This window comes from Pleurodeles waltl, chromosome 4_1, assembly GCF_031143425.1.
Source record: "Pleurodeles waltl isolate 20211129_DDA chromosome 4_1, aPleWal1.hap1.20221129, whole genome shotgun sequence".
In the NCBI taxonomy this organism is placed as follows: Eukaryota; Metazoa; Chordata; class Amphibia; order Caudata; family Salamandridae; genus Pleurodeles; species Pleurodeles waltl.
Genome location: NC_090442.1, coordinates 201,403,195 through 201,429,422, shown reverse-complemented (window position 1 = coordinate 201,429,422; position 26,228 = coordinate 201,403,195). Strand labels below are relative to the sequence as shown.

Genomic DNA, 26,228 nt, shown 5'->3' with positions numbered 1-26,228 from the left:
CTTTTCGAAGGCAGGCAGTCCTCCCAGGGCTTTGGAGGTCACAGGGCTTCAGGACTCCGTCTTCTGGGTACAGGTTTCTTTGAAGGCATACAAGGCCATACTCAATGCAGGACCAGCCTACCTGAACCACCACGTCTCCTTCCACACCCCACCAGATCCCTCCACTCTGCCCAGATGGCCCTGGCCACCGTCCCTTGCATCCACAAAACCACAGCTGGAGGACAATCTTTCACCTACACTGCAGCAAAGAGCTGGAACACGCCCCCCGACCCTTAGAAAAAGCCTGTCAGCTCACCATCTTCAGGAAGAACCTAAAGACGTGTCTCTGTGGATGAGACACCCCGCTCCCGTCCAGTGCCTTGAGACCCTCGCGGGTGAGTAGTCGCGTTTTACAAATATTGATTAATTGACTGATTGACAGGCTGGTAGGACTGGGGCCAAGTTAGCTGGTGTCTTCAATCTTCTCTGCTAGCGACGTGTCCGGCTCTTCTTAGGTTACGGGAATCTGATTCTAGAGTTCAGGGGTTCCTCTGAATACTTAAAATAGGGGTGTTACAGTAACTGTCAGGTGTTAGCCAATGGGCTGCCCATTAGGGTGACTACACCCTTTCTATGACCACTTCCTTTGGGAAGTGGCATAGCCCTAACCCTATTGGTCTAATTCCTTCCATGCAAGATGGAGGAATTTAAAAAGTAGTGTCCACTTCAGCTTGCCCACACTAGGGGTGGGACTGGCATGAAGTGGGCCCTCCTCCTAATTTACTTAATTTTCCTGCCAGTCCTGCCGCCAAAATTGGGGTCAGGAACTGGGGTCGGCCTGCTCCACCATTTGGAGAGGCCTGGGTCGCACTTCAAAGAAGGCAAGGCCTTTGAAGCTCCGCGCCCTGTAATGTTCATTCTGCCTGGGAGAAAAGGTCACACTCCTGCCCAGAGCAGGCCTTTGTTCTGAGCCCTTGAAAGCATTGGCTCTCACCTCAGGGGGCCAGAGCTCTGTCTAAAGTGGCTGTACTAGTTTTGACCACTCAATGTCCACGCTAGGAGTTGGTAGGTCTTCTGAGGTGTCCTCTAAGTGTATGTATTAGTAAATCCATTAAAGAATTCAGTGAGTAATACCAGACATCCCACTGGTCAATGAAGTCATCATCTAGCAGAGGAACTCATAATGACCAGTGTCCAGCAAATGTATTTACAATGCCTTCACTGTTTACTTATTATTTCTGAGAATCAACAAGACATAGCAGGGGCATATCTGCTCATGCAGGTATGCCCTCACATGTAATATACTGATCCATGCTTTTAGGGCTGGAAGGCATGCCAGACAGGTGACTTACATATATTCCATGCAGTGTAGGGGGACAGGGCACACAGGCTGTGTGCCATAGCTTGTTTCCATTTTAGGTATGCATTAAGACACACAGCCTGCGAAAGCGCCACTATGTGCATATAGTAAGGGAGTCCCTGAGGGTGGCACAATTTGTGTCGCAGCCCTCAGGGACCTTCTGTTAGTACCCCATGCCGTAGAATCCAGGGGTATCATTTACTAGGGATTTATAGTGGTAGTTAAAGTTTTGCCAATTGGATAAAATGATTGTGCAGTTTTGGGGAAAGAGATCTGGCACTGGGAGCCCAGAGGGCACCTTAGAGGTGACCCATGAAGACCTACTAGTCTTCTTGTGTGCTGGCTGACAATTATCGACCAGCCTGCCACCACAGACAAGTTTCTGACACCCTGTAGGTCAGAGCCTGTGCTTGCAGAGGCCAGAAACAATGCCTGTTCTGAAGAAGATGTTATCACCTCCTCCAGCAGGATGGCTAGTGAATCTGCATACCAAGGTCAGGGACTTTAAAGTCCCTGCTGCCTTTAAAATGCAACCAAGGACTCCCCCAGACCTGGGAAATGCCACCTTCTGACCTGAGGCCCATTTGGCACCAGCACAGGCGGGAAATTAGCTATGCAGTGGGTGTGTTGCACCTCTAGGATAGTCACATCTCTATGGTGGGCTGTCTGATGAGCTCCACGCAAGAAGAGTTCCAGCATGTTGTTTTTGGTAGAATCAGGAGCTCTGGGACAGGGTTATGCCCACTCCCCCAGGAAGTGGTCATATAGGGGGTGTAGCAACCCCGGGAGTAGGTAGCCCATTGGCTACTATAGTATTTAGGTGGCCCCCTGACACCAGGAACTCAGATTCGCCTGACACAAGAAGAAGAACAATGAAGCGCCAAAGGAGCGAGAACTGTAGACTAGCTGGGGACCTGGTGCCAAACTGTGTCTGCCTGCTCCTTTCCAGACAAATGCAAAAAAACAACTCGTCCTGCAACTGTGCATCCCTTCAGAGCCTTAGACGGTTGCCAGCACTTCGCCAACCAGCCAACCTCTCCCTTGAAGTGGAGGAGCCACTTCCTTGCAGCCATTCACCACACAGTCCGGTTCAATGATCTGCTGGCCACTGTGTCCACTGAAGTAGCAGCAACCCAGGAGGTGATCACTGAGTGTCCATGAGGTCGGCCCGGTTGATCCATTCATGTGTTCAAGACGCTGATCCACCCCGGAGGCTCCCTGCACCAATACCCAAGGTACCGGAGCCTGTTGCAAGGACCAAGGATTGTTTGCACTCAAACCGAATATCACCGCCATGAAAAACTTTCCTGCATGTTGAGGGACTTCGAGAGAGGCCAGCTCCATGTCATAAGGCATCTTGCAGTATTTCTTTTCCCTGTTCTGCAGGTGCACCGAGAAATGTGAGAGCCACAAACTTGCCGACCCGTAGGACAACACTCCTATGCACTCGAGTCAGAGTCCATTAAAACCGACAGAGCCTGTGTGGTCCTGAGACCCTCAAGAGCCAAGACCCCCTCAGGGTTCTACCAGATGGTTAGGGTCCCCATTTGCATCCTTTTCTTACAGGTACCTTTCTCCACTGGCCTAAGCTTGTAGCGTTCGAGGCTACCACCGCTAGAAGCACTTCTGCTCCCGGACACACCAGAGTAGGTAAACTCAAACTGTTGCTGCTTTCTTGGACTTTTGCCCCTATTTACATTAGGTCCAGAAGAACAGTCCTGTAAGTCATTTGCAAGTGACCCTATGCAGTGTAAGTTTCTCCAACAGGGTAACATTATCGCCTCCAACCTGTATTTTCTGTTTCTGAAATAGATGTCTTACAAAGTACTTACCTGATACAAAAAGTCTTGGGATCTAAATTAATATGAAAATCTGTGTTATTTTTACAAATTTGTGTTGGATTTCCTTACTGAGTGTATCTCATTTATTGACTCTGTATGTACAACAAATGCCAGACAGTCCTCTCTGATAAACTCAAGGCTGCTTGACCACACTACCACAAATAGAACACCTTGGGATTGTTGAAGCAAGCTCCTGTGCACTAGTAAGGGACACCTGGACTCTCTGCAGAGTGTACTTAATTTTGGTAAACTATATAGAGAGCCAGCTTCCTACAACCGCAACCTACCCTAAGGGCACTTTCCAGCCATAAAAAGGGCACCCAGAACTCACTCGGACTGGAGGAGAAGGCTGGAGAATGTCTGCACTGCTGAACCTAGAACTAGCAAAGAAGAGGCTACACAGACTATGGACTGCACAAGCTGCTCTTCAGGGTACTGAAGGAAAGAACGGTGGCTGCTGTGTCCTGCTCATGGAGAAGTCCACCTCCGAGCCCAGCCAGAAGCAGAGACTCCAAAAGCCAGTTGGCTGACATACTGTTTGCAGCACAGGGCCACAAAAGCTGAAGAAGCCTGCCTGGGTGAGTTTTCAGCCCAGATCACTGGACCATTGCTCCTCGTCACAGTGCAGCCCAGAAGAACTGGATGTTTCAAGTACAAGAAAAAATGTACAAAATACATATAAAGTGTTGAACAGTGTCATGTTGCAAGACAGTTGACATTTCCCATGGTGGCTGCTGTGAAGCATCTGATGTAGACATGCTTATGGGCCACATAAAGATGGGTACAGCTGACACCAATAACTTTCCATGTTAAAAACTGCATAATTGGGGAGAAATTAAAATTGCAGTTTTTTTGTAACATAGCCACTGCACATGCTGTTAGGAAGGAAGACAGAAGAAAACACAGAAAAGATGGAAAAAAGTTGAAAGGTTAAGGGAAAACCAAAAAAGAGAAAATTAAACAGAAATACCTGCATGCCACAGTGCTTCAATAACTTACCAGTTAAGGTTCAATAAACATTTAATTTGTTTATCATCCATAAACATTTTTAAGTGTAAGACTTTCAAAGTCGTACTTCCATTTTCCCGACAATTTAGACAAGGACATGGCAGATTTTGAAAAAGATATCGGGGCAATGTATTTTCCCGTGACTTCTATTGAGGTAGAGGCAATTTCAGGAAGGAAGTAGCTAAAATAAAGCCCTTTGTGGCTTCAAACATCGCGAGTCTCCTGCCTGAATAGGGTCTATTAGCATGTATGTACTTGAGAGCAGTATTTGCACCCTAAGAAATTAATAACCATAAACAACAATCTTAGCTCCGAGACCATTTATTGTTCAGCCTCAAGCCTTTCATCTGCTACATAGAGTCTATTTTCCATTGGTGGCATCAGAAACAGTTCAAGTAAGGAAACAAGGTGCTGAAAGTAAACAGTAAGAAAGTAAGAAAATCTGCTTCTACCTGTGTTTCTGCTTTTTGCTCAAAAGAAGTTGAGCAACTGAGGCACAAGCCTCTGCCTCTTTCACAGCCTCCCGGAGCCTGCGGTAAAGATCATTTTCTGGGTACTTTCTATCTTCTGCATCCTCCAGCATTACTTTGAGCTCAATTACATCTGCAAAAGTTAAATGACTAGCATTAACGGAGACAGTTGTTATGAACATTTGTAGAAAATTGCCCCTGTCTGACATGGGCACTCCCACCTTTTGCCTGGTATTTGCTGCAATTTTGACTGAAAGAGCACTGGTTTCCTGCTGACCAGGTCACCAAGTCCCAGATCTCTTTCACTAGGACTGTGCAATTCTTCCACAAATGGCAATACCTTTAGCACCCCTGTATATCCCTAGTAAACAATACCTCTGGTACCTAGGACATGGGTACTAATGAGGGTCCCGAAGGACTGCAGCATGTATTTGCCACCCTAAGGTACCCTTATTCATGCAGATTGTCAATGCAGGCTGTGTGACATGGTGCAGACAAAAGTGAAAACATAACATGGCACATATCCTGCGTGCCATGCCAGCAGAAACTGCATGTAATATACGTAATCACGCCTACAGCAGGCCTTACAGCCCTAAGGTAGGGTACATTCTACTACATGTGTGGACATATCTGCATAAGTAGATAAGCCCCTGTGATGTCTATATCAATTATTAGACATTACAAGTGCACCCGTGTAGGAAGCTGGCTCTATATATACTATATCAAAATGAGACTAGTGTGCACAGAGTACAGGGGTTCTCGAGAGACTTAACAGAGGCTAAAGTAGATAATACTAACGCTCTCTTTTGTGGTAGTGCGGTCGAGCAGTTAGGCTTATCAGAAGCTAGTGCAAAGCATTTGTTATACACACACACAGGCACTAAAGGATGCACACACTCAATGACTAACTCCAGACCAATTGTTTTTATATAGCAAAAATATAGTTTACTTTATTTCTAGAACCACAAGATTCAGTTTGCAAGTAAGTACATTTGCAAGTAAAGTAATTATCCAACAAATGTAACAATACCATTTTGTTTCAAATTCGCAAGTTATACTTTTTTTTAAATAAATATCAACAATCTGTTTTAAAAGTTGACACTGTGCAATTTTAAGGAATAGCTCTACGAGGGAAGAAAAGTTAGCACAGTTTCAAGGTAAATACCAGACTCACAGTTCCAGTCTCTGGGTGCTGGAATGTTCAAGTTAACCCCAAACACCCACCACCAGCAACATGGGGCCGGCCGGGTGCAGAGGTCAAAGTTGAGGTTTGTAGGAAGTTGGCTCTGTATGCACTATTTCAAAGTAAGGAATAGTATGAACAGAGTCCAAGGGTTACCCTTTGAGGTAAGATAGTGGCAAAAAGAGATAATTCTAATGCTCTATTTTGTGGTAGTGTGGTCGAGCAGTAGGCTTATCAAAGGAGTAGTGTTAAGCATTTGTTGTATATACACAAGCAATAAATGAGGAACACACACTCTAAAGACAATTCCAGGCCAATAGGTTTTTGTATAGAAAAATATATATTCTTAGTTTATTTTAAGAACCACAGGTTCAAATTTTACATGTAATACTTCAAATGAAAGGTATTGCAGGTAGGTACTTTAGGAACTTTAAATAATCAAAATAGCATATATACTTTTCACATAAATCACATATAGCTATTTTAAAACTAGACAGTGCAATTTTCACAGTTCCTAGGGGGAGTAAGAGTTTGTTAGTTCTTGCAGGTAAGTAAACCACCTACGGGGTTCAAGTTTGGGTCCAAAGTAGCCCACCGTTGGGGGTTCAGAGCAACCCCAAAGTTACCACACCAGCAGCTCAGGGCCGGTCATGTGCGGAGGTCAAAGTGGTGCCCAAAACGCATAGGCTTCAATGGAGAAGGGGGTGCCCCGGTTCCAGTCTGCCAGCAGGTAAGTACCCGCGTCTTCGGAGGGCAGACCAGGGGGGTTTTGTAGGGCACGGGGGGGGGCACAAGTTAGCACAGAAAGTACACCCTCAGCAGCACGGGGCGGCCGGGTGCAGTGTGCAAACACACGTCGGGTTTCCAATGGAAATCAATGGGAGACCAAGGGGTCTCTTCAGCGATGCAGGCAGGCAAGGGGGGGGGGGGGGGTGTCCTCAGGGTAGCCACCACCTGGGCAAGGGAGAGGGCCTCCTGGGGGTCACTCCTGCACTGGAGTTCCGATCCTTCAGGTCCTGGGGGCATGCGGGTGGCGAGTCTTTACCAGGCGTCGGGATCTGGGAGTCAGGCAGTCGCGGTCAGGGGGAGCCTCGGGATTCCCTCTGCAGGCGTCGCTGTGGGGGCTCAGAGGGGCAACTCTGGCTACTCACGGACTCGCAGTCGCCGGGGAGTCCTCCCTGAAGTGTTGTTTCTCCACAAGTCGAGCCGGGGGCGTTGGGTGCAGAGTAGCAAGTCTCATGCTTCCGGCTGGAAACGCAGTTGTTTTAAAGTTGCTCCTTTGAAACAAAGTTGCAGTCTTGGGTCAACAGGGCGCTGTCCTCGGAGTTTCTTGGTCTTTCTAGAGCAGGGCAGTCCTCAGAGGATTCAGAGGTCGCTGATCTCTGGGGAAAGCGTCGCTGGTGCAGTGTCTTTAGAAGTGGGGAGACAGGCCGGTAGAGCTGGGGCCAAAGCAGTTGGTGTCTCCGTCTTCTCTGCAGGGTTTTTCAGCTTTGCATTCCTCTTCTTCTTAGGTTGCAGGAATCTGAGTTCCTAGGTTCAGGGGAGCCCCTAAATACAGAATTTAGGGGTGTGTTTAGGTCTGGGAGGGCAGTAGCCACTGGCTACTAGCCCTGAGGGTGGCTACACCCTCTTTGTGCCTCCTCCCAAGGGGAGGCGGTCACATTCCTATCCCTATTGGTGGAATCCTCCATCTGCAAGATGGAGGATTTCTAAAAGTCAGAGTCACCTCAGCTCAGGTTGCCTTAGGGGCTGTCCTGACTGGCCAGTGACTCCCCCTTGTTTTTCTCATTATCGCCTCCGGCCTTGCCGCCAAAAGTGTGGCCGTGGCCGGAGGGGGCGGGAAACTCCACTAGCTGGAATGCCCTGGGGTGCTGTAACAAAGGGGGTGAGCCTTTGAGGCTCACCGCCAGGTGTTACAGTTCCTGCAAGGGGGAGGTGATAAGCATCTCCACCCAGTACAGGCTTTGTTACTAGCCACAGAGTGACAAAGGCACTCTCCCCATGTGGCCAGCAACATGTCTCGAGTGTGGCAGGCTGTTAAAACCAGTCAGCCTACACGGGTAGTTGGTTAAGGTTTCAGGGGGCACCTCTAAGGTGCCCTCTGGGGTGTATGTTACAATAAAATGTACACTGGCATCAGTGTGCATTTATTGTGCTGAGAAGTTTGATACCAAACTTCACAGTTTTCAGTGTAGCCATTATGGTGCTGGTGAGTTCGTGCTTGACAGACTCCCAGACCATATACTCTTATGGCTACCCTGCACTTACAATGTCTAAGGTTTTGCTTAGACATTGTAGGGGCACAGTGCTCATGCACTGGTGCCCTCACCCATGGTATAGTGCACCCTGCCTTAGGGCTGTAAGGCCTGCTAGAGGGGTGACTTATCTAGATTCCTGCAACCTAAGAAGAAGAGGACTGCTAAGCTGAAAAACCCTGCAGAGAAGACGGAGACACCAACTGCCTTGGCCCCAGCTCTACCGGCCTGTCTCCCCACTTCTAAAGACACTGCTCCAGCGACGCTTTCCCCAGGGACCAGCGACCTCTGAATCCTCAGAGGACTGCCCTGCTCTAAAAGGACCAAGAACTCCAGAGGACAGCGGCTCTCTTCACCCAAGACTGCAACCTTGTTTCAAAAGGAGCAACTTTAAAACAAATGTGTTTCCCGCCGGAAGAGTGAGACTTGCTACTCTGCACCCGACGCCCTCGGCTCGACTTGTGGAGAACAAACACTTCAGGGAGAACTTCCCGGCGACTGCGAGTCCGTGAGTAGCCAGAGTTGCCCCCCCCCCCCCCGAACCCCCACAGCGACGCCTGCAGAGGGAATCCCGAGGCTCCCCCTAACTGCGACTGCCTGTTCCTCAGATCCCGACTCCTGGAAAAGACTCTGCACCCGCAGCCCCCAGGACCTGAAGGATCCGAACTCCAGTGCAGGAGTGACCCCCAGGAGGCCCTCTCCCTTGCCCAGGTGGTGGCTACCCCGAGGAGACCCCCCCTTGCCTGCCTGCAGAGACCCCTTGGTCTCCTATGGATTTCAACGACAAACCTGACGCATGTTTGCACACTGCACCCGCCCGCCCCAGTGCTGCTGAGGGTGTACTTTCTGTGCTAACTTGTGTCCCCCCCGGTGCCCTACAAAACCCCCCTGGTCTGCCCTCCGAAGACGCGGGTACTTACCTGCTGGCAGACTGGAACCGGGGCACCCCCCTTCTCCATTGAAGCCTATGCGTTTTGGGCACCACTTTGACCTCTGCACCTGACCGGCCCTGAGCTGCTGGTGTGGTAACTTTGGGGTTGCTCTGAACCCCCAAAGGTGGGCTACCTTGGACCCAAACTTGAACCCCGTAGGTGGTTTACTTACCTGCAAAAACTAACAAACTCTTACTCCCCCTAGGAACTATGAAAATTGCACTGTGTCTAGTTTTAAAATAGCTATATGTGATTTATATGAAAACTGTGTATGCTATTTTGATTATTCAAAGTTCCTAAAGTACCTACCTGCAATACCTTTCATTTGAAGTATTACATGTAAATCTTGAACCTGTGGTTCTTAAAATAAACTAAGAAAAGATATTTTTCTATACAAAAACCTATTGGCCTGGAATTGTCTCTGAGTGTGTGTTCCTCATTTATTGCTTGTGTGTGTACAACAAATGCTTAACACTACTCCTTTGATAAGCCTACTGCTCGACCACACTACCACAAAATAGAGCATTAGTATTATCTCTTTTTGCCACTATCTTACCTCTAAGGGGAACCCTTGGAGTCTGTGCATACTATTCCTTACTTTGAAATAGTGCGTACAGAGCCAACTTCCTACAATAGCCATGGGATGTACTTTAGTCTGATTATCAGCGTTGGTGACTGGATAAGTTTGTCCAGCCAGGTACTGACCAGGGGAAACCAGTTTCTCTGTCACCATGGTGACACTGGCACCTGTATCCCTCAGGCCTTCTACACTTGTCCCATTAATTAAGAGCTGCTGTCTGTATTTTTGCATGTTAGGAGGCCAAGCAGCCAGTGTGGCTAAATCTACCCCACCCTCAGAGACTAATGTAGCTTCAGTGTGACACCTGATTTGCTCTGGGCACACTGTTGATCCCACTTGGAGACAGACTAGCCATTCCAGTGTTAGCTGGAGTGGAGTTAGAAGTGGTACTTTTCTTGGGACAGGCCTTGTCTCCAGTTTGGTGTCCAGGCTGATTACAGCTACGACACCAGGCCTTTTTGGGATCAAAGTTTTTACCCTTGTACCCAAAATTGTTTTGTGAAGAGGCTCTGGGCCCACCCTCCTGTGCAGGTTTTTGGGGGCCTGTAGAAGACTCTTTACTGTTTTTGTTTTTGGCTGTCTCACCACTCTTCCCCTGGGGAGGCTTTGTGACCCCTTTCTTTTGGTCACCCCCTGTAGAAGTCTTGGTCACCCTAGTCTTGACCCAATGGTCCGCCTTCTTTCCCAATTCTTGGGGAGAAATTGGTCCTAGGTCTACCAGATGCTGATGCAGTTTATCATTTGAACAATTACTTAATATGTGCGCTTTCACAAATAAATTGTACAGCCCATCACAATCATTTACACCACTGCCTTGAATCCGACCATCCAGTGTTTTCACTGAGTAGTCCACAAAATGAACCCAGGTCTGGCTCGAGGATTTTTGAGCCCCCCTGAATCTAATTCTATACTCCTCAGTGGAGAATCCAAAGCCCTCAATCAGGGTACCCTTCATGAGGTCATACGATTCTGCATCTTTTCCAGAGAGTGTGAGGAGTCTATCCCTACACTTTCCAGTGAACATTTCCCAAAGGAGAGCACCCCAGTGAGATCTGTTTACCTTTCTGGTTGCACAAGCCCTCTCAAAAGCTGTGAACCATTTGGTGATGTCATCACCATCTTCATATTTAGCTACAATCCCTTTAGGGATTTTCAACATGTCAGGAGAATCTCTGACCCTAGTTATGTTGCTGCCACCATGGATGGGGCCAAAACCCATCTCTTGTCTTTCCCTTTCTATGGCTAGGAGCTGTGTCTCCAAAGCCAATCTTTTGGCCATCCTGGCTAACAGGAGGTCATCTTCACTGAGGCTCTCCTCAGTGATAACAGAGGTGCTAGACCCTCCTGTGAGGGAAGCAGCATCTCTGACTATTATGGTTGGAGTCAGGGATTGAGGGTCCCTGATCTCCCTAGTTAGGACTGGAAGGGGGGGATTTTCCTCCAAGTCACTAACATCATCCTCTGGGGTGTCATCCTCAGAGGGGTTGGCTTTTTCAAACTCTGCCAAAAGCTCCTGGAGCTGTTGTTTGGAGGGTCTTAAGCCAACTGGGATTTTCTTTATTTTGCAGAGAGACCTTAGCTCCCTCATCTTAAGATGGAGGTAAGGTGTGAGGTCGAGTTCCATCACATTCTCTTCTGCACCAGACGTTATGTTTCTAAAAGTTGGAATACTTTTTAAGAATCTAAACTATTTCTAGAACTTAATTCAAACTTTCACAAAACGTTTAAACTCTAAAAGAAATGCTAACAGGGACTAACACACGGCCCTAGCAGGACTTTTAAAAATTTAGAAAAATAGGTCAAATTGCAAAAATCAGTTTCTAATGAAAATTTTTGGAATTTAGTTGTGTGATCAGGTATTGGCCGAGTAGTCCAGCAAATGCAAAGTCTTGTACCCCACCGCTGATCCACCAATGTAGGAAGTTGTCTCTGTATGCACTATTTCAAAGTAAGGAATAGTATGCACAGAGTCCAAGGGTTCCCCTTAGAGGTAAGATAGTGGCAAAAAGAGATAATTCTAATGCTCTATTTTGTGGTAGTGTGGTCGAGCAGTAGGCTTATCAAAGGAGTAGTGTTAAGCATTTGTTGTACATACACAAGCAATAAATGAGGAACACACACTCAAAGACAATTCCAGGCCAATAGGTTTTTGTATAGAAAAATATATTTTCTTAGTTTATTTTAAGAACCACAGGTTCATATTTTACATGTAATACTTCAAATGAAAGGTATTACAGGTAGGTCCTAAACGAACTTTGAATAATCAAAATAGCATATATACTTTTCACATAAATCACATATAGCTATTTTAAAACTAGACAGTGCAATTTTCACAGTTCCTAGGGGGAGTAAGAGTTTGTTAGTTCTTGCAGGTAAGTAAACCACCTACGGGGTTCATGTTTGGGTCCAAAGTAGCCCACCGTTAGGGGTTCAGAGCAACCCCAAAGTTACCACACCAGCAGCTCAGGGCCGGTCAGGTGCAGAGATCAAAGTGGTGCCCAAAACGCATAGGCTTCTATGGAGAAGGGGGTGCCCCGGTTCCAGTCTGCCAGCAGGTAAGTACCCGCGTCTTCGGAGGGCAGACCAGGGGGGTTTTGTAGGGCACCGGGGGGGACACAAGTTAGCACAGAAAGTACACCCTCAGCAGCACGGGGGTGGCCGGGTGCAGTGTGCAAACACACTTCAGGTTTCCAATGGAAATCAATGGGAGACCAAGGGGTCTCTTCAGCGATGCAGGCAGGCTGGGGGGGGGCTACTCGGGGTAGCCACCACCTGGGCAAGGGAGAGGGCCTCCTGGGGGTCACTCCTGCACTGGAGTTCCGATCCTTCAGGTCCTGGGGGCTGCAGGTGCAGAGTCTTTACCAGGCGTCGGGATCTGGGAGGCAGGCAGTCGCGGTCAGGGGGAGCCTGGGGATTCCCTCTGCAGGAGTCGCTGTGGGGGATCGGGGGGGGCAACTCTGGCTACTCACGGTCTCGCAGTCGCCGGGGAGTCCTCCCTGAAGTGTTGTTTCTCCACAAGTCGAGCCGGAGGCGTCGGGTGCAGAGTAGCAAGTCTCACGCTTCCGGCGGGAAACGCAAGTTGGTTTAAAGTTGCTCCTTTTGAAACAAAGTTGCAGTCTCGGGTGAACAGAGCCGCTGTCCTCGGGAGTTCTTGGTCCTTCTAGAGCAGGGCAGTCCTCTGAGGATTCAGAGATCGCTGGTCCCTGGGGAAAGCGTCGCTGGAGCAGTGTCTTTAGAAGTGGGGAGACAGGCCGGTAGAGCTGGGGCCAAAGCAGTTGGTGTCTCCGTCTTCTCTGCAGGGTTTTTCAGCTTTGCAGTCCTCTTCTTCTTAGGTTGCAGGAATCTGAGTTCCTAGGTTCAGGGGAGCCCTTAAATACAGAATGTAGGGGTGTGTTTAGGTCTGGGAGGGCAGTAGCCACTGGCTACTAGCTCTGAGGGTGGCTACACCCTCTTTGTGCCTCCTCCCAAGGGGAGAGGGTCACATTCCTATCCCTATTGGGGGAATCCTCCATCTGCAAGATGGAGGATTTCTAAAAGTCCGAGTCACCTCAGCTCAGGTTGCCTTAGGGGCTGTTCTGACTGGCCAGTGACTCCTCCTTGTTTTTCTCATTATCTCCTCCGGCCTTGCCGCCAAAAGTGGGGCCGTGGCCGGAGGGGGCGGGCAACTCCACTAGCTGGAATGCCCTGGGTTGCTGGAAAAAAGGGGGTGATCCTTTGAGGCTCACCGCCAGGTGTTACAGTTCCTGCAAGGGGGAGGTGATAAGCATCTCCACCCAGTACAGGCTTTGTTACTAGCCACAGAGTGACAAAGGCACTCTCCCCATGTGGCCAGCAACATGTCTCGAGTGTGGCAGGCTGCTAAAACCAGTCAGCCTACACGGGTAGTTGTTTAAGGTTTCAGGGGGCACCTCTAAGGTGCCCTCTGGGGTGTATGTTACAATAAAATGTACACTGGCATCAGTGTGCATTTATTGTGCTGAGAAGTTTGATACCAAACTTCACAGTTTTCAGTGTAGCCATTATGGTGCTGGTGAGTTCGTGCTTGACAGACTCCCAGACCATGTACCCTTATGGCTACCCTGCACTTACAATGTCTAAGGTTTTGCTTAGACACTGTAGGGGCACAGTGCTCATGCACTGGTGCCCTCACCTATGGTATAGTGCACCCTGCCTTAGGGCTGTAAGGCCTGCTAGAGGGGTGACTTATCTATACTGCATAGGCAGTGTGAGGTTGGCATGGCACCCTGAGGGGAGTGCCATGTCGACTTACTCGTTTTGTCCTCACCAGCACACACAAGCTGGCAAGCAGTGTGTCTGTGCTGAGTGAGGGGTCCCCAGGGTGGCATAAGATATGCTGCAGCCCTTAGAGACCTTCCCTGGCCTCAGGGCCCTTGGTACCAGGGGTACCAGTTACAAGGGACTTACCTGGATGCCAGGGTGTGCCAATTGTGAAAACAAAAGTACAGGTTAGGGAAAGAACACTGGTGCTGGGGCCTGGTTAGCAGGCCTCAGCACACTTTCAAATCAAAATTTAGCATCAGCAAAGGCAAAAAGTCAGGGGGTAACCATGCCAAGGAGGCATTTCCTTACAAGGTTGATTTAATAGGTGCTCCTACTGAGACTGGGGCACTCAGATTCAGGCCTGCTTGCAGGTAAGTACCCGCATCTTCGGAGAGCACACCTTGGGGGGATTAGAGGAGCACCGGGGGGCAACAGGTCAGCACCAAACACACACCATCAGCAGCGCAGGGGTTGTCAGGTGCAGAGTACAAAAACAGCGTTGGGCTCCCAATGCTTTCCTACAGGGGGACCCTGAGGATCACAGGCGAAGTCCAGGGGGTCGTTTCTGGGAAACCAAAGGCAGGACAAGGAGAGGGGTCGCCTGCTGGACGTTGCTGAACTGAAGGTCAGATTCCCCAAGGCCAGTGGGCTGCAGGGGTACCTTTTGACATCGGGATTCTTAGTCCGGTTCTGTCGCCGTCAGGGGGGTCCTCCGGATTTAGGCTACAGGCATCGTCGTGTTGGACAGGAGGGTTCAACCCAGGGTGGAATCAGAATCACATGGGGACCAGTTCTTGTTGTTTGGGGCACCTGGAAATGGGCTTTGCTGGTGATTCTTTCAGGACAGGGCCGCTATCCACGGGAGATCTTGGTCCTCAGGGGTGCAGGCAGTCCTCTTGAGGCTTTTAAGAGGTTGCTGGTCCTGCAGGATGTGTCACCTTTTAGCCATGCCAAAAAAGGCACATTCCTATAATAAGGAAGCCATCCTAAGGTATGTGCCGGGAACTGGTCTACACGAGTTTTCCAGCTACATTATGGCTTCACTGAAACCTATGGTTTTTGGTATCAAACACCTCATATTCCAGTGATAGATTTATTAATATATGCACCCAGAGGGTACCTTAAAGGTATCCCCTGAAATCTACAAGCCTTCTATTGTGCTGGCTGACTGATACAATTCAGCATACCAAGGCCAAGGACTTCAAAGTTCCTGCGGCCTTTTATATGTGACCCCCCGCATCCCCCAGACCTACAGGATGCCACCCCCTGCCCTGAGAGTCATTTGGCACGATAGGCGGGAAATAAATTATGCCAGGAAGCGTGGAAGTACACCAGGTCAGACACACCGCTAAAGGTGAGCTGCCTGATGTGCTCCACTCTAGGAAAGTTCTGCCATCTTGGTGATGGAAAAATCAGGAACTCTGGGATAGGGTTATGCACACTCCCCACAGGAAGTGGACATATAGGGGGTGTAGTAAACCCACGGGTAAGTAGCCCATTGGCTACTACACTTCCCTCCAGTTACTGCCCTTAAATCTAGTATTTAGGGGAGCCCCTGATGCCAGTAGATTCTACTGACCCACAATCGTTTTTGGACTGTGTGTATACAACAAATGTCTATCACGTCTCTCTGATAAGCCTGAGGCTGCTCAACCACACCCACATAGAGCACCTTGGGATTGCTAGAGCAAGCCCCTGTCCACTTATAGGGGACACCTAGATTCTTTACACAGCACACCTCTTTTTGCTATACTATATAAAGAGCCAGCCTCCTACAATATTTATGGGCAAGGCAACAGTTTCAAAGTTGAGACACCCACAACTACTGGTCAACACCTGCCTAGCCTAAATTCTATTGCCCTAAAGGCATATTGGCAACACACAAGACTGGAGCACAGGAAGGTAGCTGGAAGAAATGTAAGCACATGTTAAAAGGCACATGCTAACAATGTAATGAGTAATGTTACTTACCCTGTAAGCATCTGTTCGTGGCATGTAGTTCTGTAGATTCACATTCTGTGAATACTCATGCTTTCTAGTGTTGGGCCCGGATGTGTGGAAGTTGTTTTTCTTTGAAAAAGTATTTCGAGTCACAAGGTAGTGCGGCGACTCCTCTTGGCAATAATGTGCATGGTCATCGACTCCAATGTTCGCTTATTTTCATGCAAGACAGGTGAGTATGGAATGTGAAGTAAAGCGATACATAAAGTGATGTACATGCAAAAGAGGAAAAAGGGAAAGTAAGGGAAACTTCAACAGCCACAGGCATACGAGGATAAGGATGGGTGCTTTGAATCTACAGCACTACATGCCAAAAACAGGTGCTTACACCTTAAGTAATATTTTCTGTGTGGCTGTAGATACACATGCAGTGCATAGACTGTAAAGCAGTCCTCCCAAAAAGCGGTGGCTAGACAGTGAGAGTTGCAGTAGATTGAAAATGTGTACGAAGAACACCCTGGCCAACATTAGGTTGCTGGCAGGCTAGGACATCCACACAGTAAGGTTTTGTGAAAGTGTGTGGTGTGGACCACGTAGCTACTTTGCATATATAAGCTATTGGGATGTTCCCCAGGAAGGCCATGGAGCCCACTTTCTTCCTAGTAGAGTGTGCTCTATGCAGAAGGGGTATAATCCTTTTGACTTGAGCATATCATGTCTGGATGCATCTAACTATCCATTCTTGCAATGCCTGACTTGGATAAAGCCTTTCATTTGTGGGGTTCTAAGATGGGAACAAAAAGCTGTTGTATTTTTCGAAATTATGCGGTTCTATCAAAGGATTACATAAGGGATCGTTTTATGTCCAAAGTATGGAGAGCCTGCTCTGCAAATTAATTAGGTTGTGGAGAAAAAAAACGGGAAGTTTAATGGACAGAATAAGGTGGAAGTGCGAGACCACCTTGGGGAGGAATTTGAGTTTGGTGCAGAGAACAACCCTATCCCTTTGTACTTGGAAGAAGGGTGCTTCTAGGGTTAATGCCTTGAGCTCACTGACAAGCCTGAGTGAGGTGGCAGCAACTAGAAATGCCACCTTCTATGAGAGGAACTGAAGGGGGCAGGTGTGGAGGGGTTCAAATGGAGGACCCATGAGTAGCCCAAGTACAATGATGAGATTGCATGAGGGTGCCAGTAGGACCAGGGAAGGAATGTTCTTTTTGAGACCCTCCATGAAAACTTTAATGACCAATATCCTGAAGAGTGGGATGTGTTTTCTATTCTGAAGGTAAACAGCCACAGTGGCTAGATGCAATCATACTGAGGTAAAGGCTAGCCCAGAAACCGACAAGTGTAGTAAATTACAAACCATACCTTGAACTGTGGATTTTAATGGGTCAATTTCTTTACAGTGACAGTAGCAGTCAAATCCATTTCTACTTGATGCTTAGTAGGCAAGAGTGATAGGTCTGCACACTTCCTTGAGAATGCTCATGCATTCCATTGGAAGATTAAGATATCCAAATTCTATGATGTCAGGAGCCAGATTGCAAGAATGATGGACCTTGGATCTCGGTGTCTGATTTCGCCATAGTTCTGCATGTGAAGGTCCGGCTTGTTGGGAAGCCTCTTGTGCGGAATCACTAAGAGTTCAAGCAAAGTAATGAACCAGGCCTGGGAGGCCCATGTGGGTGCCATGAGGGTGAGGGATGACTGCCAAAGCCTCTGAACCAGTAATGGAAGAAGAGGGAGGAGGATGAAAAGTGTAGGCAAATATCTCTGACCAGTTCATCCATAGTGTATTGCCACTGGGCTGTGGGTGTGCGAACCAGGAAGCATTTGACGTTTTCTGCTGTTGCAAACAGGTGTATTTGTGGGAACCCCCATCTGCAAAAGTAACAGAGGAGGACTTGTGGGTGGAGTTCCTACTCGTGGACTTGTTGCTGCATCCTGCTGAGCAGGTTGACAAAATCAGCTATCCGTGGAAGTTATTCTGCTAAAACATTATTAGCCGAGACAGCTGTGGAGAGCGTATCCCTCCTTGTTTCTAAAGGTAATACATGGCTGCCATTATGCCAGTCCAGACAAGAACGACCTTGCTTTTCAGGTGAGGTAGGAGAGCTTTCAAATATAGGTAGTTGATCTGGAGGCCATAGTACTTGGATTCTTATTGATCATGTACAGTCAGATCTTGTAAGGGTGTGCTCACTGCGTAAGAGAGGCATCCATTGTAACAATTCTTTGCAGAACTGGGTTGAGGAAAGGTCTCCCCTGCAATAAGTTATTGGTGTTCCACCACTGCTTAGAGAGAAGAGTGCAGTGGCTGATCAACACTAGATCGTCACAATGACCCTCCGCTTGAGACCACTGTGGCGCTAAACATTCTAACAATGGGTATGTGTGACACCAGGCATAAGGTACTATGTCAAAGCAGGAGGCCATCATGCCCAGGAGGTGCGGGGCTGTTCTTTCTGCAAGTTGATGATTTGACTGAAACAAGGGGAGAAGTGCGTGAGGATCTGGATAGGCTATCCTACCTCTGAGTTGAGAATAGCCACCAGTTAGGGCTGAATCTGGAGGGGTTGGAGGTGGGAGCTGGAGTTGCTGATGGTAAACACCAAAAAATTAAGCAGATCTATTGTGACCAATGTGTATTCAAAGAACTGCTGGTGGGTAGCACGTTTGATAAGCCAATCGCCCTGATATGAGAAAGTGTGGACGTCCTGTCTGCGAAGGTGTGGAGGCACCACAGCAAGGAATTTGATGAACACACAAGGTGCAGTAGTGATCTCAAAGGGGAGTACTTCGAACTGGTACGGTCTTCCGCTGACCACAAACCTGCGATACAGGCAATGAGCTGAATGCATTGGTATATGGAACTAGGAATCCTTTAGGTCAAGCACAGTCATAAAGTCACCTTGCTGAAGAAGTGGAATGACATCCTGAAGGTCACTATGTCAAAATGCTCTGGCAGGATGTATTCATTTAAGTGCCTAAGGTCCAAAATAGGCCTGAGGGACCAGGCATTTTTTTTGTTATTAGGAAGTACAGCGAGTACACTCCTGTAATTTTCTGATGGCTTCGGAAGAGGTCTATAGCCCCTCTGACGAGTTGGGTTTTGATATCCTCCGTGACCAGCCTGGTGGGTAGCTACCTTTGCTGCGGTCTCTGGGACTGTTGCCCCTATAGGACCCTCTAAAATAACACCTAGAAGAGGATTGCTGGTCTTGGGTGCACTGATAAAATGAGAAGGCTTCAGGGGATGTGTTTTTTGAGCTTTGACAGTAAGGGGTGCGGCGAGAGGAGCTGCGGGAGCGAGTTATTTGTTGTCCCTCCATCGCTTACGCTATCTCCGTGTCCTTTTTTATTTTTTCTAAAGCTCAGTCCACTTGTGGAACAAAAAGGTGCTCACCATCAAATGGCATGTTCATAAGTGTAGGAAGTTGGCTCTGTATGTGCTATTTCAAAGTAAGGAATAGCATGCACAGAGTCCAAGGGTTCCCCTTAGAGGTAAAATAGTGGTAAAAATAGATAATACTAATGCTCTATTTTGTGGTAGTGTGGTCGAGCAGTAGGCTTATCCAAGGAGTAGTGTTAAGCATTTGTTGCACATACACAAGACAATAAATGAGGTACACACACTCAGAGACAAATCCAGCCAATAGGTTTTTATATAGAAAAATATCTTTTCTTAGTTTATTTTAAGAACCACAGGTTCAAATTCTACATGTAATATCTCATTCGAAAGGTATTGCAGGTAAGTACTTTAGGAACTTCAAATCATCAAAATTGCATGTATACTTTTCAAGTTATTGACAAATAGCTGTTTTAAAAGTGGACACTTAGTGCAATTTTCACAGTTCCTAGGGGAGGTAAGTATTTGTTAGATTAACCAGGTAAGTAAGACACTTACAGGGCTCAGTTCTTGGTCCAAGGTAGCCCACCGTTGGGGGTTCAGAGCAACCCCAAAGTCACCACACCAGCAGCTCAGGGCCGGTCAGGTGCAGAGTCCAAAGTGGTGCCCAAAACACATAGGCTAGAATGGAGAGAAGGGGGTGCCCCGGTTCCGGTCTGCTTGCAGGTAAGTACCCGCGTCTTCGGAGGGCAGACCAGGGGGGTTTTGTAGGGCACCGGGGGGGACACAAGTCCACACAGAAATTTCACCCTCAGCGGCGCGGGGGCGGCCGGGTGCAGTGTAAAAACAAGCGTCGGGTTTGCAATGTTAGTCTATGAGAGATCTCGGGATCTCTTCAGCGCTGCAGGCAGGCAAGGGGGGGGTTCCTCGGGGAAACCTCCACTTGGGCAAGGGAGAGGGACTCCTGGGGGGCACTTCTCCAGTGAAAGTCCGGTCCTTCAGGTCCTGGGGGCTGCGGGTGCAGGGTCTCTCCCAGGTGTCGGGACTTTAGGTTCAAAAGAGTCGCGGTCAGGGGAAGCCTCGGGATTCCCTCTGCAGGCGGCGCTGCGGGGGCTCAGGGGGGACAGGTTTTTGGTACTCACAGTATCAGAGTAGTCCTGGGGTCCCTCCTGAGGTGTTGGATCGCCACCAGTCGAGTCGGGGTCGCCGGGTGCAGTGTTGCAAGTCTCACGCTTCTTGCGGGGAGCTTGCAGGGATCTTTAAAGTTGCTGGAAACAAAGTTGCAGCTTTTCTTTGGAGCAGGTCCGCTGTCCTCGGGAGTTTCTTGTCTTTTCGAAGCAGGGGCAGTCCTCAGAGGATGTCGAGGTCGCTGGTCCCTTCGGAAGGCGTCGCTGGAGCAGGATCTTTGGAAGGCAGGAGACAGGCCGGTGAGTTTCTGGAGCCAAGGCAGTTGTCGTCTTCTGGTCTTCCGCTGCAGGGGTTTTCAGCTGGGCAGTCCTTCTTCTTGTTGCAGGAATCTAATTTTCTAGGGTTCAGGGTAGCCCTTAAATACTAAATTTAAGGGCGGTTTTAGGTCTGGGGGGTTAGTAGCCAATGGCTACTAGCCCTGAGGGTGGGTACACCCTTTTTGTGCCTCCTCCCAAGGGGAGGGGGTCACAATCCTAACCCTATTGGGGGAATCCTCCATCTGCAAGATGGAGGATTTCTAAAAGTTAGAGTCACTTCAGCTCAGGACACCTTAGGGGCTGTCCTGACTGGTCAGTGACTCCTCCTTGTTTTTCTCATTATCTTCTCCGGCCTTGCCGCCAAAAGTGGGGCCTGGCCGGAGGGGGCGGGCAACTCCACTAGCTGGAGTGTCCTGCTGGGTTGGCACAAAGGAGGTGAGCCTTTGAGGCTCACCGCCAGGTGTGACAATTCCTGCCTGGGGGAGGTGTTAGCATCTCCACCCAGTGCAGGCTTTGTTACTGGCCTCAGAGTGACAAAGGCACTCTCCCCATGGGGCCAGCAACATGTCTCGGTTTGTGGCAGGCTGCTAAAACTAGTCAGCCTACACAGATAGTCGGTTAAGTTTCAGGGGGCACCTCTAAGGTGCCCTCTGTGGTGTATTTTACAATAAAATGTACACTGGCATCAGTGTGCATTTATTGTGCTGAGAAGTTTGATACCAAACTTCCCAGTTTTCAGTGTAGCCATTATGGTGCTGTGGAGTTCGTGCTTGACAAACTCCCAGACCATATACTCTTATGGCTACCCTGCACTTACAATGTCTAAGGTTTTGTTTAGACACTGTAGGGGTACCATGCTCATGCACTGGTACCCTCACCTATGGTATAGTGCACCCTGCCTTAGGGCTGTAAGGCCTGCTAGAGGGGTGTCTTACCTATACTGCATAGGCAGTGAGAGGCTGGCATGGCACCCTGAGGGGAGTGCCATGTCGACTTACTCGTTTTGTCCTCACTAGCACACACAAGCTGGCAAGCAGGGTGTCTGTGCTGAGTGAGAGGTCTCCAGGGTGGCATAAGACATGCTGCAGCCCTTAGAGACCTTCCTTGGCATCAGGGCCCTTGGTACTAGAAGTACCAGTTACAAGGGACTTATCTGAATGCCAGGGTGTGCCAATTGTGGATACAATGGTACATTTTAGGTGAAGGAACACTGGTGCTGGGGCCTGGTTAGCAGGGTCCCAGCACACTTCTCAGTCAAGTCAGCATCAGTATCAGGCAAAAAGTGGGGGGTAACTGCAACAGGGAGCCATTTCTTTACACAAGCCCCCCCCAGCCCACAGGCCAGGAGACTCAGCCAACGCTGGAAGAGTCTTCCTAGTCTGTCAGGCGAGGAAGAGTAGAGGAAATGGCTGGTTTGTTGCAGGGCCTACTCTGCCTTACATCCTCCTGTTCAGGTCATTCCCTCTGGGGAACTGACCCACTTCCACAGTGATAGGACCTAGTCTGAACTGCCTCTTGTCTGTGCTTTTTATGTCTTCACCCATTCTCTCTATTTTGAGGTCAGAGGTATCCACCTCTGCTAATCTTATCTTAGCCAGGGTCACCCCTAGCTTACCCAAAGAGGTTACCCAGAGCTGGAGTAACCCCACCATGACCAACAGGGTCAGGGGGCCTAACTTGTTATTTGGCATGGGGTCAGACCACCATGCCAAGGATAGTGCAGCCATAAAGGCTAACACCCAGCAGAGGCCACTGACAGCTGTCAGTGCCCAGAACCACACCTTTAGCTCTTCACCTAAAAGGGAAGGGGCTAAGTTACAGGCTTCTTTGGGTTCAGGTTGCCTGTCTGCTGTATTAGAGTGGGGGGTTACCACATCTTGTAGTAAACACCCTTCTTCCACTCTTTCTTCTGTTAGCTGAGGAGCCACCCACTCAGGTTTAACAGTTGCCTGACTAGCCAGGACTTCTTGTGGGTCAGGTTGGACTTTATCAGGGCCATTTTTGGAGTTCTCCCCTACTGGAGCAGAATCTCCTTGGCTTGCTGTAACCTTGGCTAAAGGTTGTCCACCCTTCCTACTCTGTTTTCTTTTCTTCTTCTTCTGGGGTCTGCTTGCATTTACTGCAGAGGCAGGACTTCCAGAATCCTTGGGAGAGGACTGGCACTGGACCAGTTCCTCTCTTGGGCTCTGACTAACCTCTGGGTAGTCATTTCCAAGGAGACAATCAAGGGGGAGGTCTGTACTGACTACTACCCTTCTCCAGCTAAGAGTGCCACCCACTTCTATGGGCACTAAAGCCACAGGCCTCTTAGTGACCCTGTCTAGGCTAACTCTTACCCTGGCAGTCTCACCTGGGATGTACTGGTTTGAGAGCACCAGCCTGTCATGCACAATAGTGTGACTGGCACAAGTGTCTCTCAGGGCAGTGGTTGGGATTCCATTCACCAGTAGGTGGTGGAAGTGTCTACTTCCCTCTGGAATCTCCAACTCACCTGTTGGGCCCTGTTTCCAGTTGAAGGCTATGAAGACCTCCTCATCTGAGGAGTCATCTCCCATGGCTACACTGGTTACCCCTGGAATCTTGTTCTGGGGTTTGTTTTTGGGACAAGAAGTGTCCTTGGTGTGGTGCCCAGACTGTTTACAGTTGTGGCACCATGCCTTAGTGGCATCCCAGTTCTTACCCTGGTACCCACCTTTGTTTTGGGTTGTGTCTTGGGGCCCACCCACCTGTTCTGGTTTTTGGGGGCCTACAGAGGACTCTTTTTCTTTGTTTCTAGTGTCACCCACTTTCTCCTGGGGAGTTTTTGTAACCCCTTTCTTTTGGTCACCCCCAGTGGAAGTTTTGGTTACCCTAGTCTTGACCCAGTGGTCTGCCTTCTTTCCCAATTCTTGGGGAGAAATTGGACCTAGGTCTACCAGATACTGATGCAACTTTTCATTGAAGCAGTTACTTAAAATGTGTTCTTTCATAAACAAATTATAAAGCCCAACATAGTCACACACTTCATTTCCAGTTAACCAACCATCTAGTGTTTTTACTGAGTAGTCTACAAAATCAACCCAGGTCTGGCTCGAGGATTTTTGAGCCCCCCTGAATCTAATTCTATACTCCTCAGTGGAGAATCCAAAGCCCTCAATCAGGGTACCCTTCATGAGGTCATAAGATTCTGCATCTTTTCCAGAGAGTGTGAGGAGTCTATCCCTACACTTTCCAGTGAACATTTCCCAAAGGAGAGCACCCCAGTGAGATCTGTTTACTTTTCTGGTTACACAAGCCCTCTCAAAAGCTGTGAACCATTTGGTGATGTCATCACCATCTTCATATTTTGTTACAATCCCTTTGGGGATTTTTAGGATATCAGGAGAATCTCTGACCCTATTTAAGTTGCTGCCACCATCGATGGGACCTAGGCCCATCTCTTTTCTTTCCCTTTCTATGGCTAGGAGCTGCTTTTCCAAAGCCAATCTTTTGACCATCCTGGCTAACAGGGGGTCATCTTCACTGGAGTTATCCTCAGTGATTTCAGAGGTGTTGGTCTCTCCTGTGAGGGAACCAGCATCTCTGACTATTATTTTTGGAGTCAGGGTTTGAGGGACCCTGTTCTCCCTAGATAGGACTGGTAGGGGGGAATTTTCCTCCAAGTCACTATCCTCTTCCTCTGAGTTGCCACCCTCAGAGGGGTTGGCCTTTTCAAACTCTGCCAAAAGCTCCTGGAGCTGTATTTTGGTAGGTTTGGGGCCCATTGTTATTTTCTTTATTTTACAGAGTGACCTTAGCTCCCTCATCTTAAGATGGAGGTAAGGTGTGGTGTCGAGTTCCACCACAGTCACATCTGTGCTAGACATTTTGCTTCTAAAAGTTGGAATACTTTTTAAGAATCTACAACTGGTTCTAGAATCTAATTCAAACTTTTACAAACTTTTAAGCTCTAAAAGAAATGCTAAACAGGATCTAACACAAGGCCCTAGCAGGTCTTTTAAGAATTTAGAAAACTTTTCAAATTGCAAAAATCAATTTCTAATGACAATTTTGGAATTTGTCGTGTGATCAGGTATTGGCTGAGTAGTCCAGCAAATGCAAAGTCTTGTATCCCACCGCTGATCCACCAATGTAGGAAGTTGGCTCTGTATGTGCTATTTCAAAGTAAGGAATAGCATGCACAGAGTCCAAGGGTTCCCCTTAGAGGTAAAATAGTGGTAAAAATAGATAATACTAATGCTCTATTTTGTGGTAGTGTGGTCGAGCAGTAGGCTTATCCAAGGAGTAGTGTTAAGCATTTGTTGCACATACACAAGACAATAAATGAGGTACACACACTCAGAGACAAATCCAGCCAATAGGTTTTTATATAGAAAAATATCTTTTCTTAGTTTATTTTAAGAACCACAGGTTCAAATTCTACATGTAATATCTCATTCGAAAGGTATTGCAGGTAAGTACTTTAGGAACTTCAAATCATCAAAATTGCATGTATACTTTTCAAGTTATTGACAAATAGCTGTTTTAAAAGTGGACACTTAGTGCAATTTTCACAGTTCCTAGGGGAGGTAAGTATTTGTTAGATTAACCAGGTAAGTAAGACACTTACAGGGCTCAGTTCTTGGTCCAAGGTAGCCCACCGTTGGGGGTTCAGAGCAACCCCAAAGTCACCACACCAGCAGCTCAGGGCCGGTCAGGTGCAGAGTCCAAAGTGGTGCCCAAAACACATAGGCTAGAATGGAGAGAAGGGGGTGCCCCGGTTCCGGTCTGCTTGCAGGTAAGTACCCGCGTCTTCGGAGGGCAGACCAGGGGGGTTTTGTAGGGCACCGGGGGGGACACAAGTCCACACAGAAATTTCACCCTCAGCGGCGCGGGGGCGGCCGGGTGCAGTGTAAAAACAAGCGTCGGGTTTGCAATGTTAGTCTATGAGAGATCTCGGGATCTCTTCAGCGCTGCAGGCAGGCAAGGGGGGGGTTCCTCGGGGAAACCTCCACTTGGGCAAGGGAGAGGGACTCCTGGGGGGCACTTCTCCAGTGAAAGTCCGGTCCTTCAGGTCCTGGGGGCTGCGGGTGCAGGGTCTCTCCCAGGTGTCGGGACTTTAGGTTCAAAAGAGTCGCGGTCAGGGGAAGCCTCGGGATTCCCTCTGCAGGCGGCGCTGCGGGGGCTCAGGGGGGACAGGTTTTTGGTACTCACAGTATCAGAGTAGTCCTGGGGTCCCTCCTGAGGTGTTGGATCGCCACCAGTCGAGTCGGGGTCGCCGGGTGCAGTGTTGCAAGTCTCACGCTTCTTGCGGGGAGCTTGCAGGGATCTTTAAAGTTGCTGGAAACAAAGTTGCAGCTTTTCTTTGGAGCAGGTCCGCTGTCCTCGGGAGTTTCTTGTCTTTTCGAAGCAGGGGCAGTCCTCAGAGGATGTCGAGGTCGCTGGTCCCTTCGGAAGGCGTCGCTGGAGCAGGATCTTTGGAAGGCAGGAGACAGGCCGGTGAGTTTCTGGAGCCAAGGCAGTTGTCGTCTTCTGGTCTTCCGCTGCAGGGGTTTTCAGCTGGGCAGTCCTTCTTCTTGTTGCAGGAATCTAATTTTCTAGGGTTCAGGGTAGCCCTTAAATACTAAATTTAAGGGCGGTTTT

The 26,228-nt window shown here is 48.6% G+C and overlaps 1 protein-coding gene across 5 annotated transcripts in view; it reads right to left on the bottom strand.

Annotated features, from left to right (window-relative positions):
- The window catches only part of KDM5A (lysine demethylase 5A), a 610,286-nt gene that overhangs the window by 341,822 nt on the left and 242,236 nt on the right, over positions 1-26,228 (bottom strand). For all 5 annotated transcript variants that reach the window (XR_011202239.1, XM_069228130.1, XM_069228132.1 and 2 more), the window contains one exon: positions 4,641-4,791. Coding sequence is in view for 4 of the 5 variants with exons in the window: in XM_069228130.1 (XP_069084231.1) it covers positions 4,641-4,791 (151 nt within the window). In the remaining variant the exon portion in view is untranslated. The remainder of the gene's footprint in view (positions 1-4,640; positions 4,792-26,228) is intronic.